At 56.2% G+C, this 14,981-nt stretch overlaps 1 protein-coding gene across 6 annotated transcripts in view; it reads right to left on the reverse strand.

The window, feature by feature from the left end:
- Positions 1-14,981, reverse strand: part of NOL4L (nucleolar protein 4 like) — a 133,530-nt gene that overhangs the window by 24,405 nt on the left and 94,144 nt on the right. For 2 of the 6 annotated variants that reach the window (XM_053573958.1, XM_053573959.1), the window contains one exon: positions 4,929-5,070. In XM_053573958.1, coding sequence (XP_053429933.1) covers positions 4,929-5,070 — 142 coding nt within the window. Of the gene's footprint in view, positions 1-4,928; positions 5,071-5,191; positions 5,279-5,351; positions 5,559-5,595; positions 5,853-14,215; positions 14,425-14,981 lie in introns of those variants that run through there. The other 4 variants (XM_053573960.1, XM_053573961.1, XM_053573962.1 and 1 more) reach the window with 4 other exon arrangements.

A 14,981-nucleotide genomic window follows, 5' to 3' on the forward strand; every position in this document is an offset into this window, starting at 1 on the left:
ACCTGCCTTGGCCTTCCAGAGTGCTAGGATTACAGGTGTGAGCCACCGTACTCGGCTGGGCTAGTTTTTCTATTTTTAGTAGAAATAGGGTCTTGCTTTGCTCAGGCTGGTCTCAAACTCCTGAGCTCAAATGATCACCCATGCTCCTACCCCCAGGCCTCCCAGAGTGCTAGGATTACACTGTACCAGGCCCCTATCTCTTTAGATGAAAAAGAGGCTTCAGTTATATGCAAAGAAAAGTCTGAGGAAAACATGTCCCCCAAACACTGGTGTTTTTAATTTTCCTTTTTTCTCCTTTATTTTTTCTTTTCTTTCTTTTTTTTTTTTTTTTTCCAGTTTTCGGCTGGGGCTGGTTTTGAACCTGCCACCTCCGGCATATGGGGCTGGCGCCCTACTACTTTGAGCCACAGGCACCACCCATCTCCTTTATTTTTTACATTAGATTTTAAATTTTCTACATTAGACAGCCTGCCGGGGACCCCACCTTCTGTGCTTGTCCCTCTCAAATTGAACCTCTGCCTCCTCAAAAGCAAGGAAGTGGTGGGAGCATCAACTCCCCTAGGCCATGGCCACGGCACTCAGCATGCACTCGGCTACCCTGAGAAAAAGCCCTGGAAGAGTCACAGGATCTTTAAAGCCTCAGAGCCTCAGAGCCTGGACAGAGGGACGCTCCCTGCCTCCTCAAAGGCAAGGAAGTGGTGGGAGCATCAACCCCCCAGGCCATGGCCACGGCACTCAGCATGCACTCGGCTACCCTGAGAACAAGTCCTGAAGAGCCGCAGGTCTGGTGGAACGCTCCGAGGTCTGGTGGGTCCAGGGGTGCAGAGGCCCAGGCTAGAGGAGAGGCCTCTTCTGAGAGGCGCAGACACACACACACACACACATACACACACAGCTCCTGCCCAGCAACACCCCTGCGGAAGGCAAGGCGGAAGCCGGTCCCAGAGCAGCAGACCCCAGCTCTCCCCTGGTGCTGACTTCCTGTCTGCCGGGGAGGTGAGTAATGTCCGCTCCCTGCCCCCACACCATCCCCTCTGGAGGCCAGGCCTCACATTTTCCGTTCAGGAAGGGGCAGAATAAGGGGCCCGGTGAAGCTCTTCAAGGGAAATGGAAGGAGCAGCCACCTGTGGGATCAGGACCTGGACTTGGGGAGGCATGTGTGCACGCGTTCACTCACCTTTTCATCCTCTCGTCCGTTCCCTGTGCTAGGTGATCACGGTACAAGGGATAGAGCCTGACACCACACAGGTGATCCCATGGATGAGGGTGTGATTAGGTGCTGTTCAGCCCCAGGGCAACGCCAGACCATAGTGTCTCAGAACAAAGTCTTAAGAGCTGGCTTCTCCCAGGTATCCTCTCTCCGTACCCTATAATGTGCACAAAGCCCTATTCAGATCCCAAAGAAAGCCCACAGCTTCAGCCGGGGCTTAGCAGAGGCTCTAGAGGGGATCTGGTCGGTGCATGGGCCACACCTCACTCTGGGCCCCAATGAGACAATGCTTGGAGTGAGGCGGCCTCCTCTGGTTTCCCAGCTCCCTGACCATCTTTTGGGGACCCTCACGCATTGCCCCCTATACTTGCCAAAGTGAAGGGGGAGAAGCACTGGCATTCTTCCCAGCAATCCCCCTACCCTTGGGCTGGGTCACCCAAAGTCTCTCCTGTTTCCTCCCCTGTGAGATGGGAACACATGTGGGTGGTGCTCCCTGCCAAGTGGCAGGGGCTGTAGCCTTAAGGACCCAGGACCAGGGCTTCAGTGATGGGTGTAGGAAACTGTAAAAGAGCCCTGAGAAAGAAAGACTCACTGACTGTGGCAGGAGTGGGGCAAAAGTGTAACTGTTTTGGGATAAGCAGACACCCAGCGTTGGTCAAACCTCAGGGGTAAACTGGGGAGTGAAGGGTGGCACACTCACAATTCACTCTTGGGCTCAGTGGTCTCAGCCATGGGAAGTGCCCTGCCAAGGCCAGCCTTCATCTGCCTTTGTTAAAATTTCATAAAAAAAAGAAGGGCCCCAACAAGCCCACCAACAGTATAAATTTATATAAACTGGCTTCTTTAAACCACTTCTGGGCTGGTGAGGAAGGCTGGATGTGCCAGCGGCACAGCGTGGGAGTCCCCACACTTCTGGCTAAGGGAAAAGACCCAGGTGCTCATATTGGGGAGATGTCCTCAGAAACAAAGAATACAACTTATCCCCCACAAGGGGCAGACCCATACCTCCTCCCTGGGAGGTATGCTTAGACTAGATCTCAATAAATGTTGGTTTGTTGATTCACTCAGACAACATTCAGCAGGCCCCTACAACAAGCCACCCACACAACTTGTGTCATGGGGACGTGGCAGGGACCAAGACTGACATGGCCTACCTCACAGAGCTCCCAGTGGGGGCCTCAGACGTTTATCTAACTTGCTGTGTCCATGAAGGACTGAGGGACAGAGGCCACACCCCAAGCCCATCTGGGCAATGGCGGGACTGGGGAGGCTTGGGAATAGAGACCTACAAGCAGAGAACATGGAGGGCTGTGGTTGGATGTGGGCCCCCAGATTCCCTGCATGGCCTGTCCCTGACCTGCATTAATAGCGGCCCTGAGGCCGGGCACGGTGGCTCATGCCTATGCTCCTACCACTTTGGGAGGCCGAGGTGGGTGGATTGCCCTGAGCTCAGGTTTGAGACCAGCCTGAGCCAGAGTGAGACCCTGTCTCTAAAAACAGCCGGTGTTATAGCGGGCGCCTGTAGTCCCAGCTATTTGGGAGGTTGAGGCAAGAGAATTGCTTGAGTCCAAGAGTTTGAGGTTGCTATAAGCTATGACACCACGGCACTCTACCGAGGGTGACAAAGTAAAACTGTCTCAAAACAAACAACAAAAACAGGGGCCCTGACAGCACCCTGACCATCTCTCCTTGGTATACTGCCATGGCCTGGCTGCACCATGGGTACCTTCTAAGAGGAGCTAGCGGTGTGTTGCCATGGGGAGAGAAGCACATGGGACTGAAGACTCCAGGCCTGTCTAGACCCAGCTAAAACCTTCTGGGAGCCCACGACTCTAAATAGAAACAGTGGTTATCCACAGACCAGAGGACCCAGAAAGTACAGCGGAGCTAAGACCAGCACCTGGGCCTCCTCAAGCTCCGTACCTCCCAGGAGTTTCAGCCTGCCTGCACGGAGCCCATGGCCCCCAGGCACAGCCTGAGTGAACAGTCAGATCCAGGTATCACTGGCCTCCCATCCCAGCACTGCTGCCCACCCTGTCCTCTCAGAAGGCCAGTCTGCCTCAGCTCAGCCCTGGCCTGAAGAGGCCAGGGGTCAGGGTGTGAACCTCCCTACCCCCCGCTGCCCCTGCACTGGCCTCCTACAGACCACCCACAAAACCTACCAAACCCACCAGGATGGGCTGACCTCCGGGCAGTGGGGCAGCAGACATCCAAGACTCTGGCGCCCACAGAAACACCTTCTGCTGCTTGATGCTAAAAGCCCTCGAATCTCCAATCCTCCCAGGAAGTGTGTCTGACAGAGATCACACTCTCAGAGGGTGGTTGTAAAGAAAGCAACACAACAAGGCCTGTTGGGGGCAGGAGCAAGCAGGGGACCATGGCCCCCTTTAGTCCTGGATCTTTCGCGGGGGAAATGTGGCAGATGGGCCCCCTGGCTGAGTGGTGCTGGCGTGGCCCTTGGTGTGCCTTTTGGTGTGGACTCAATTAGCTTAGGCGAGGCGGGAGGTCAGGTGCTGGGCACCTCTCTGCCCCCGACCCCCCCATGGCATGTGGCCGCCCTACCCAGTCCCCGCCACGCTACCGTGAGAACGCTGGAAGGCGGCACTGGTCTGGGAGGCTGGCAGCACGAGGGGTCGCACTGACCTCCTGAGGCATCAGGCACAAAAGCCCTTTCTTTCCTGCAGCCTTGCACCCCACTCCACACAGCCACTCCCTGGGCTCCCCAGCCCCTGGCCCAGACACCTCCAGCTGCTTGGGCTGGGTCTCCTCCCAGACAAAGCCGGATTCAGGCCTGGGAGGGCAGTCGTTAGGCAGGCGCGGATTCTACCATAGAGATGAACTTTGACCCAAACGGCAAGGCTCCTACCCCTTATTTACTCTCTAAGGCTGTAGTTTCACAGAGTTAACATTACACCCCCTTTCAACTCCACACATCCCTCCCACATTCCAGGCCCCGACCTTCGACCCCCTCCTAGTTGTGGCTCTACACCCCAGTTCTCTGAGGCCCAGCTCATCCCCCATCCCCCAATCACCTCCTCCCCCCAGGAAATAAGAACCCCGCAGGCTACCCCTCTACCCATAACCCTGTCACCAGAGGCAGATGCCAGGGCCCTGGAGCCCAGCTGCCTGGGATTCTACATGGGAGCTCGAGTGAACCTCAGGGGTCTGACTTCTGACCCTTTTCTCTACCCTCCAGAAGGAAGCCCCTAAGGGAGGGGCTGCATGGCAGGCTCTGGGGGCCAGGGGAGAGTCCAGACCTCTCCTGAGCCAGCCATGTCTCATCCCGAGGGGCTGGGATACATGTGGACAGCTGCACAGCTGTCACTCACCAGGTGACCCCTCCTACAGCCTCACACCAAGCTGTGGAAACACAGCTCTTGTTTTCATTGCTGGGCGGCTGAGCTGTTCTGGGTCAGGCGTGTCGTTAACCTTCCCAGACCTAAACCGTGGTAACTTTGAAATCCACACCCCAGAAGCCCATAAGCATCGAGGCAGACAAACAGGCATGATAACCCCCTTGGGATGCCAGTCCCCAGGGGCTCCACCAGGGGCTGGGGCAGATGCTGAGAACACCAGGGGCAGCTACAAGTTCAAGCTGGGCCACCCCCAGAGGCCATGGCCCAGATTCCTCCACCCTGGGTTTGCCCACATCTCTGCTGCCTCAGGACAACTAGGAACTGAGCACAGCCCCGCCCTCTCTGGCCACCCGGGTACTCACCGTCCTCTTGGCTGTGGAGGTTCTGCGGGCTCCGCATCCTCTCGTCCTGGCTGGGGCTCAGGCTGGAGGCCAGGTGTGGGTCAGCTGACATCCATGTGGAGTCGTTCATATCAAAATCTTCACTGCTCACAGAAGTCTCATCCTGAGCAGGGACAAAGAAGGCAGGCATTCAACAGGGATGGGCTCTCATCAGGCCCAGGGCAGCTTTTTGGGTGGCCCCTGGGGCCAGTGGGCATTTGGAGGTGCCCCAGAGGTCACCAAACCTTGAAGTGAGGGCTGGGTAGTATGCCTCTTGCCCTGTGGAAGTAGCCTGGACGCTGGTTCCTGTCGGAAGCGAGGGCTGGGGGCCCCGCACTGTCTGTAATTGAAGACAATTACGAGGTCTCGCATCCTGTGAGGCGGATGGCAGGGCCTGGCTCTTACCCTTGTGAGCCAAGGTTGAAATGCACTGTAAATAAGGGCCCTGCTCCCTGCTCCCTGTCTGCAGCCTGGGGAAGAGGACTCACTCCACGCAGTACCAGGTGGCCAGAATGGGGTGGCAGGACTTGCCGGGCCTCACCAAGCTGACCGCCCCCCAGGCCTGCCCTGACTCCCATGGAGCATGCATGGAATTCCTTTCTCCCACTCCCCCAGCCCAGAGGACATTTCTGTCTTCCTCCTTCCTAACCTTTGCTGTGCTTCAAAGATATGCACTTGGGTAGCTTCCAGAGCTGAAAAGGCCAGCCCCAGAAGTGTGGAGAAGGAAGGGGGCAGGGCGGGCCATGGTTCGGAGGCAAAGGGGGTTCGGCTGAAGGCCTGGGGGGCCGCCAGGGCCTTCCAAACAGCCGGATGGCCTGCCAGAGAGGACCACGCCTGCTTCTCTCCCCTCGCTGTGGCTTCAGTGAGCCCTTGGCTAGTCATCCGGGAACCCCCGGGGCGGGGCCCCTTCAATCCAGCCCTCCCGCGGGAAAGGCCCCCACCTCCTTCTGGCCCAGCCTCTCAGGAGCAGCGAGCAACTGCATTTGGGAGCTGGCTGTAAAATGCCAGGGAGAGATGACCCAGCAGCTCCCACACCCTGAGCTCTGTAAGATACACCCAGTAAGATACAATGGCCTCTGTGGGCCCCCAGTAAGGACCTCTGGCAGAGCAATCCCCCAAGCCTCCTCTCCAAGGGCCCCTCACGGATGTCTCTTTATAGAGAGCAAACACACTTAGGATTGAACTTTCCTAGGCTGCTGTCCCTGAGGCAGACACATCTGCTCCATGTGCCAGGGAACTAGTGTGGATTAGCCTCCACTCCCTCCCCCACCCCAGGCTGGTAGGGAGTTTCCTGGAATTTGCAGCTTCTGTGCAACAGAATCCAGAGGACCAGAGTAGGGGCATGATACCCGGGGTCTTCAAGAGGCACACTCAGAGCCTCGGGGGATGGAGCCCACGGTCCTCTAGTGTCCTCTCCCCATGCGTGTGCACATGCACACACACACACACACAAACACACACACTCGCTCTGCAATCCTCTCCCTGGCCGCCTGCTCCATAAACACAAGCACCCCCACCCACAGCCTTCCTCCGTGAAAACGCTCACTCATATTCACTCACACTGTCTTCTCACACCCAGAGGCAGGCAGACGAACAGACACACACTCGTGCTCAAAAGGCCTCTCTGCACAAAGGGTACAAAGAGACAACAACCCCCCCCCCCCAGCTAACTCCATGGGTTGGGGGTAAAAGGGAGGCTGGCAGCTGGGGGAGGGTCCCTTGGAGATGGAGAGCAAGGCCTAAGGGGCAAGCAGTCCTGCTATGTGGGGACCAGAAGCTGGGAACAGGGCCTCTACTTGGGCCCCGTGCTGCTTTCCTGGCTGCCCTGGTGGTGCCATGCTCAGGGTATGACCCGAAGTCGAAGCCAAAAAAAGGAAGACTCATGACTTCACAGACAGGGTGCTCTACTAGCGGGTGTTTGGAAGTACCACCTACTCCAAACTCTTCATCCCTTCCTCCCTTTATTTATTTATTTATTCATTTATTTCTGTAGAGACAGAGTCTCACTTTATCGTCCTTGTCCTCGGTAGAATGCCATGGCGTCACACAGCTCACAGCAACCTCCAGCTCTTGGGCTTATGCGATTCTCTTGCCTCAGCCTCCCGAGCAGCTGGGACTACAGGCGCCTGCCACAACACCCGGCTATTTTTTTGTTGCAGTTTGGCCGGGGCCGGGTTTGAACCCGCCACCCTCGATATATGGGGCCGGCGCCCTACTCACTGAGCCACAGGTGCCACCCCCTTCATTTATTTTTTGACAGAGTCTCACTATGTCACCCTCACTATGTCACTATGTGGCGTCACAGCTCACAGCAACCCCCAACTTTTGGGTTTAAGCAATTCTCTTGCCTCAGCCTCCCAAGTGCAGGTGCCCGCCACAATGTCCAGCTATTTTTTGTTGCAGTTGTCATTGTTTAGCTGGCTCGGGTAGGTTTCAAGTCCCCCATCCTTGGTGCATGTGGCTGGCGCCGTAACCACTGTGCTACGGGCGCCGAGCCACCATCCATTCCTTCAATAAGTATTTCTGAGCACCTACTATGGGCCACACACCCTTCTAGATGCTGGGACATTTAGCTGCGGACAAGACAGACTCCTGGCCTGCCTGGCACATACCATCCTGGGAGAGATACAGACAATAAGCAGAAAAATACATACACATATCATTGGGGATAATGAGGGTGACAAAGCAAAAGAAAGCAGCGAAAGATGGGAGTGACCTGCAGAACTGCGCTTGCCAGATCAGGAGACACTAAGCGGAGGCCTGAAGGAAGCCAGAAAGTGGGTATTCCAGGTCCAGGCACAGCAAGAAGGCACACGAGGCCGGGTTTGAGGAGCAACAAGGCGCCCACTGTGGCCAGGAGCGGTGAGCACACAGGGGCAGTGTAGTTACATAGGACTGTCCCCTTCCCAGGTACATATCTGGTAGGGCTGACCTGCTGCCTCTGGCTCAGAGAAGGTCATGTAGTGCGTTCCACTAAATACACTGGGGCTCACCAAGGAACAGAAAAAGCCAGAACGGCTGGGAGCAGCATGGAAGGCCCTGTACCCTGACCTCACTCAGCCAATTTCAAAATAATGACAGAAGGCAACATGTGTCACTAGGCTCCTCTCATTTTACCCTCACCACAGGCACACCAGGCAATTACAGTTACCAGCCCCATTCTATAGATGAGGAAACCAAGGCTTCAAAAGGTTGAGGCACTCGCCTAAGGTCATGAGCCAACAAACAGCGCAGCCAGGTCTGTGCCAATACAAAAGACCACACACCCCCTCTTAACCCCTGCCAAGCCTCTGATGGAGCTGACCCTCCTTTAATACCCACACTGCTGCTGGGCACCACAATCCTGATTCCCAGCTGCATCCCTCAGCCATAGCATGTCACTGTATTATAGATCTCTGGCCTGTCTTTCCCCAGAAGATCTTAGGTCTTTCTAAGAGTAGGGACCAAGGCTGTGTGTGTCCCCCATAAGGCCAGTGAGACTCGCTGAATCTTTGAATTGCCTAGGATGATTTGTTTAATGAGGGTGCTGCTTTGACAATTAAGGACTCTGGTCCCACTGCACATAATTCTTGAATGGAAGACATACAAAAGCTGGGGTGCTGGCTGGCGAGCCAGCAGCAGTGAGCAACCTTGCAACATGCCCCTCCCGCAGCCACCAGCCACTCTTCACACAGCCCGGTGTGCCTCCGGCTCAGATAGCTGACATGTCCATCAAAATGGCCCCCTCCACCCTTCCCTACTCTGAAATGTCTCATTGGAAAGAGATGGGCTGTATTTCACCCCGGAATCAAAATCCCCTGAGAATAAAAAGCATCCAGGGCCCACAGTGTGGGAATTCAGGGCAAGGGTTGTGTGAGATTTGCTTGCAGTGGCCCCATAACATAGACACCCATGTTAGGCCTGGCTCCAGCTCTGGTAGCTGCCCCTGGAGGCCTGGCCCAGCTGCTGGGGTATGGAACCCAGGCAGTCTGTGCCTGAAGCAGATAATACAGTGTCATCACATCATGGGCCACCTCACCACACCTTCCTTCAATCCAAAGAACCCGATTCCTTACCGACAAAGCCTCTCAAGATGAAACTCAAAGGGAACTCAACCCGCTCACACATGTTCACTCTGTCTCCTCAATGAGTTGAGCACCTACTCTGTGCTGGTGTGCTGGGGACACAGATAACTAAGGTGGGATTCCTTTGCTCCAGGCCTCTGTATCTAGGGAAAGGGACCAGGTAAAAATTTGAATCCACTTGTAGGTACCAAGGGGGATGGGGAGGAGCTGTGGGACCCTGTGCCCTGCTACTTAATTGCTCTGGCTCCCTGGGGAGTTTTCCCACAGCCCCCAGGGTTCTGCCACACCAACCTCAGTTTTCTGAAGAGTGGTTCCATCTAAGATTTTTAATAGCCTGACTGCTATAGCAATTTTTTTAAAGTGAGAAATCAAGTCCCTAATCCTACCACTCTAGGAGGCTGAGGCAGGAGGATTGCTTGAGCTCAGGAGTTCGAGACCAGCCGGAGCAAGAGCAAGATACACCCCCCCACCCCCCGCCATCTATACTAAAAATAGAAAAATTAGCTAGGCATTTTGGTGGGTGCCTATAGTCCCAGCTACTCAGGAGGCTGAGGCAGAAGGATTGCTTGAACCTAAGAGTGTAAGTTTGCTGCAAACTAGGCTGATGTCATGGCACTCTAGCCTGGGTAGCAGAGTAAGACTCTGTCTCCAAAAAAATTCCAACAAAACAAAACAAAACATAAAAATAAGTTTTGGTCAGACTTACATAGATATCTTCACCATCCACCACACTTTCAGGGCTGACCTGGAAAGGCAGCCTTCCCCAGACCCCTCTGCATCCTGCCTAGCACAGCAGAGAGCCCCACTCCCCACCCTGCAAGCTTCAGAGGGGCTGATTATAACTCTAGTCCCCACTCACCCCCTGAGCCAAGGCTGGAGAAGCAGGCTAATCACACAGGCAATCACCAGCAAACACAGTACAGAACCCATCCACAAGACTAAGCAGAGGGAAAATGCTAACACATGTCCTGAGGGCCCCCTGGTACAGGTTTGAGAGAAGCCAGGCCTTAGGCCTGTGTAGGGACTCGCGGCTCTCACTAGCTCACCCAGAGGTCACAGGTCCTTCTTGCTTTTCTCTTCTGAAATCTCAAGGAAATTTGGGCTACTAATTTCTCCCTTTCTATTTACAAACTACAACAAAACTTTCATTAGAAAATAAAATCGTGGCTCGGCGTCCATAGGTCAGTGGTTAGGGTACCCGCCACATGCACTGGGGCTGGTGAGTTTAAAACTGGCCAGGGCCTACTAAAACAACAATGACAAAAAAAAAAAAAAAAATAGCCAGGCATTGTGGCGAGCTCCTATAGTCCCAGCTACTTGGGAGGTTGAGGCAAGAGAATTGCTTAAGCCCAAGAATTTGAGGTTGCTGTGAGCTGTGATGTCACAGCACCCTACAGAGGGCAACAAAATGAAACTCTTGTCGCAAAAAATAAATAAAAAAGAAAAGAGAAAATAAAATCTTGTGTGCAAATCTAGTATGTCTGGACCCCCAGATTCCATATGAATGGCCTGCCAGCTCTCCTTGGTTCCTCTAGCCTCTGCCCTTGGACACCCTAAAGCCTGTGGCTTTGCCCACCTGGCAATAAAAATTTCATCATTTATTTGGTACCTAATGGCCTAAGCTAGAAGTGGGGAACCTGCGGCCTTGGGGCCACATGTGGCCTTCAGGATCCTTGACTTGCCGCCTTTTGACTGAATCTAAATTTTACAGAACAAATCCTTAATAAGCCATTGTAGGTCACAGGGCAACAAGGCCAAATGCCTTGTAGAAAAGGAACATAAGAGTTGGACTGGCAAGTGGGTAGCACCCAGTCAGCCCCTGGGACACACCCTGACCTGGAAGCCCTGCCTCTGGGCAGAGGAAGAGGAGCTGACCAGACCCTCCCTGCTCTTATCTCCAGTCCAAAATTCATCGGCAGGTTCATTTTCTCTCCACCCAGCCTCTGTAGGCAACTAGCACGGCTACTGCCCAGCCCAGGTGGAGGAGAAAACAGGAGACCAAAGGGGAAATGGTGGAAACAGGCCTGTATCCATGGCTTGTAACCACGCGCAGGTGCTATCAGTAACCTGATTATTTTACAACTGGGGTCAATTTCTCTGGAACAGGGTTCTTGGTGCCTCTGAAGTCCAGCCATTTGCATCCTCCAGGACTCGGGGCGTGCCTCATACAGTATTTTCCAGGCCTTTCCTCAGAGCTGTAATTCTATCTCTACCACTTGCTTGAGAAAGAAGAGGAGGATTTGCTGAGACTTTAGTGCAATTGTAAGCTAAAAGCCCTGACCAGGAGCCCTGGGTGTGTGTTTCAGAGGAGAGGCGGGGATGTACCAGCGATGTTTCTGAGCTAGGTAAGAAACAGACCCCTCTCTATATAGCCCCCAGGTTTGTTCAGGAAGCTCCTGCTGGAAAAACACCAGGCTCAGCAGTTGCCCCAGCTCCAGCTCTATCCTAGGCTGGTGGGCACCAGGACATAGAAGATTGGGGAAGCTTCTCAGCCCCCTGGTGAACACCTCCTGCTGGAGCACCCACAGGCCCCTTTCAGGCGATTCTCCCCTCGTCTCTATGTTGGCGAGCATTACACACACACCTTCTGAGCATGCCAAGAAGGTGCTGAACCACATTTGACCCCAACTTAACCACTTTGCTTCATCAGATGGCTTATTAATGGAAGATGAAAACAAAACAAAACAAAACAGGATCTAAAGCAGCGAGGGTTCAAGTCCCTGTCATGAAGGGGCTACACAAATGAAATATGAGGGTGGTCTGAGCCACAGTTCCTGGGTGCTATGGAGTTCCAAGGCTGTTGCTTCATGCTACACCCCAAGCCCACCTGGTCACCAGAGGAGGGAGGGGAGACCAGCCTTCCGGGGACACTCCCTGCACAATTCTGCTCCTTCCTGCTGCCATGCTTCTTCTGCTTACTAGCCATGCAAGCACAAGCTCTTCTGGGAAACGGGAAGCTGGGAGGGCTGAGACACAGCCAATCACCTGCCACACTTTAGGGATCCTCTCCCTCGCACACAGTTGTCTGTCAGATATACATATGGACACTCTGTTGTCCTTGCTGTAATGGATGCCTGCGTGCTGGGAGTGAGCATTTTCCACACCTTCCCACTAGTGTATTGAGTGTAAAACAGGCTTTTGTTCCTAGGCAAAGGCGACTGGCTGTTTTGCAGCGTTCCTCACCACTAGGGCCTGACATCCCCAGGCCCAGCCATTAATGGGGGTCTCTTTAAAAGTGAGACTAGAGAGGTGTGCTTCAGCAGACAGGGTTTTTTCAGTCGAAAAGAGGTCTGGAGTAAATCCCCTGCAGGACTGTCTTTCCAAGAAAAACACCCAGACAAGAGAAAAAGTTCTTGAGCAACTCAGAGGCTGTCCAGCTCCATGAAGCCCCAGGTAGCAACCACAAGAAGTTCCTCAAAGTCAGCCTTCTCAGCTGGTAGCACGGCTCTAGAGTGCTCGTCCTGTCACCCAGCCTTCCTGCAGGGGGTGTAGGAGTTGCTATCTTAAAATCCTACCCTAACTCTATAAAACAAGCCCAGCCTGAGCCTGGGTTAGACAGGAGCTTGATATTATTCAAGGGCACATTTAGGCCCTAATAGTTTTCCAATGAAGGGGTCATTTACTATCTGGGGGCTAAACTACCACTGGGGCCCAGGCTATGGGCCTTTTCCCCAACCAATTCACCACCCAGAAACCGGTGTGTTTTAGGGGTCAAGACAGGAATCTGGTCCCATCACAGAGATGGCTCTCCCAACAAGAGTAGTGGGAGCCGCTAAACACCTCTCCCCACACCCACACCCCCTTGGTGTGCGGGAGTGAGGTGGGGTGGGGGCAGGCTGGGGTTGCCAGCTGATTCTGGGATAAGTAGGGCTTTATCTCAAGGGAGAATCTATTTCAAGCCACAATCCTTCTCAGAAAGAGGAGGAAATCACAGAATCCAAACACCATTTCAGGTGAAATCAGGAGGTTATTCATCTCCCCTCAGAGCAGACAGAAAGGAAAATCAATGTTTGGGGGGGGGGGAGGTTCCATTTGAATTAATGGGTTTGTGGCTTCTCCATTGATCTGTGCCTCCTCACACTTTCTTTTTGTGCTTTTGTGCTCTTGGGGAGAGGGGAGGGAGAAGGGAATGGGGAGGAGGAGGTTGGCCTCCCGTAAGGAAAAGGACGGTCTAACCTTAACCTTTCTCCAGGAATAATGCTAATTAGTGAGGCTTAATGAGAACTTCCCCCAGGAAGCGCGGCCGGTAGGGGCTACCGGACTCTAGCAAACGCGACTCCTAGTGGGAATAGGGTCACTTCGGAGCCGAGCGGCTGCAATAAAATTGCGGACTGCACTCTGTCGTCCTCCCCGCGCCCCCCCCCCCAATCCCCAGCCAAAGTGTCCGGCCCTTAAGGAGTAGGTGGAAGGAGCAGAGTAGCGGACGGAGGTGTAAATCCAACTTAACCCTGGCGTGCGACCTCAGGCTAGCCAGCTGCCCCCGCCCCGTGTGCCCCTTCGCCAGGGGCTGCCGACGCCCGCGGCTTCCCATCGGACCACACACCTGAGAGGAACACTCGGTCCCCTCGGGGGCCTGCCGAAGTGGGCTCAACTCTGTAAACCGGGTCTCAACTCCCCGCGCCGTGGCAGTGCACCCCTCCCTTGCACTCAACGCTTCCCGTCCTCACATCCCCAAACATAGTCCACTTCCCTTCCCTAGACCGCGGAGGCAACCCGAGCCCGGCCCCCACCCCGCCGCCAGCGAACGCCTTCCTCCCCGGGACGCCGCGCCGAGCCCGCCGCAAACCGTGTGGCCGCAGCACAATACCGCGTCGCGGCGCACACAATCACCGCCCCCCAGGACCGGCGGCGCGCACGGCCCGGGAGTGAGGTGCGCCCCGCGACCCGGGGCACTCGGGGCCCAGGCACACTACTCCAGCACCCCGCGGCCCCCGGAGTGCAGCCTTCTCTGCCCCCCCCCTCACTCTCCACCACACTCACCAGCCCCCCGCCCCAGCCCACTCCGCCCAGGGCGCAGCCGCTCCCCCGCGCCCCCTCCTCAGCCCCGGCGCAGGAAGCTCCCCCTGCGTCCTCCTCCCCGGAACCCCCCCAGCCCTCGCCCCGCTAACCGCAGCTCAACGGCCGGCGGCAGCGGTGGAAGGAGGGGGGCGGCGGCCAAGGGCCCGGAAACGGCCCGATCGCCGGGATCCGGGCCGGACTCCGTACCTGGGCAGGATGCGAGGCGGAGATGAGCGGTCGGTATCCGCGAGTGAGCGGGGCGGGCGGCGGTGACAGCCCCACAGCTCCAGCTGCTGCTGCTGCTGCCGCCGAGGCCGCCCGGGGAGAGGGGCTGGCACCGCCGCGGCGCGTCACTGCCCGGCCCGGGGGCGGGGGTGGCCAGGGGAGGGCCCAGGCGAGCGGCGGCGGCAGCGGCGGCGGCGGCGCCGCGGGCGGGAGGGAGGAGGGGGGAGGGGGGCACCGGGCACGGGGAGGCGGGGCAGGGGGGCGGGACCGGGCACGGGGCGGGGGCCGGGGGGAGGGGAGCGCAGGGAGGGCGCCAGCAGGAGGGGGTGGAGGGGCGGGTGAGAGGGAGGAGTGGGCACGGGGGGAGGGGGTGAGAGGGAAAGGAGGCACCCAGGGAGAGGGGAGAGGAGAAAGAAGGGAGAGGCGCGGGGGGAGAGGAGGAGGAAGGAGGGGGCGCTGGGCCAGGTAGGGGGGGTGATGAGGGCGCGCTGGACGCGCCGCCGTGCGCTTCGGGGGGAGAGCGCTCTTAAGGGGGAAGTGCTACGAGGAAGATCCTTGTGGGGGGCTGAGCCCGGGAAAGAAGGCGGTGGGCTCTGTGCCCGACCTCAAGCTCTCGGAGGCCGCTGTCTTGGGTCCGGCAGGGGGGAGGTGGGAGAGAGCCGGCTCCCGGCAGGCTATCTGCGTTCAGGCCAGGAGAGGGAGACTTGGCCCGAAGAAAGTGACTCAGGCACAGTCAGGAACTCTCAGC

Source organism: Nycticebus coucang, chromosome 21 (assembly GCF_027406575.1).
Source record: "Nycticebus coucang isolate mNycCou1 chromosome 21, mNycCou1.pri, whole genome shotgun sequence".
NCBI lineage: Eukaryota > Metazoa > Chordata > Mammalia > Primates > Lorisidae > Nycticebus > Nycticebus coucang.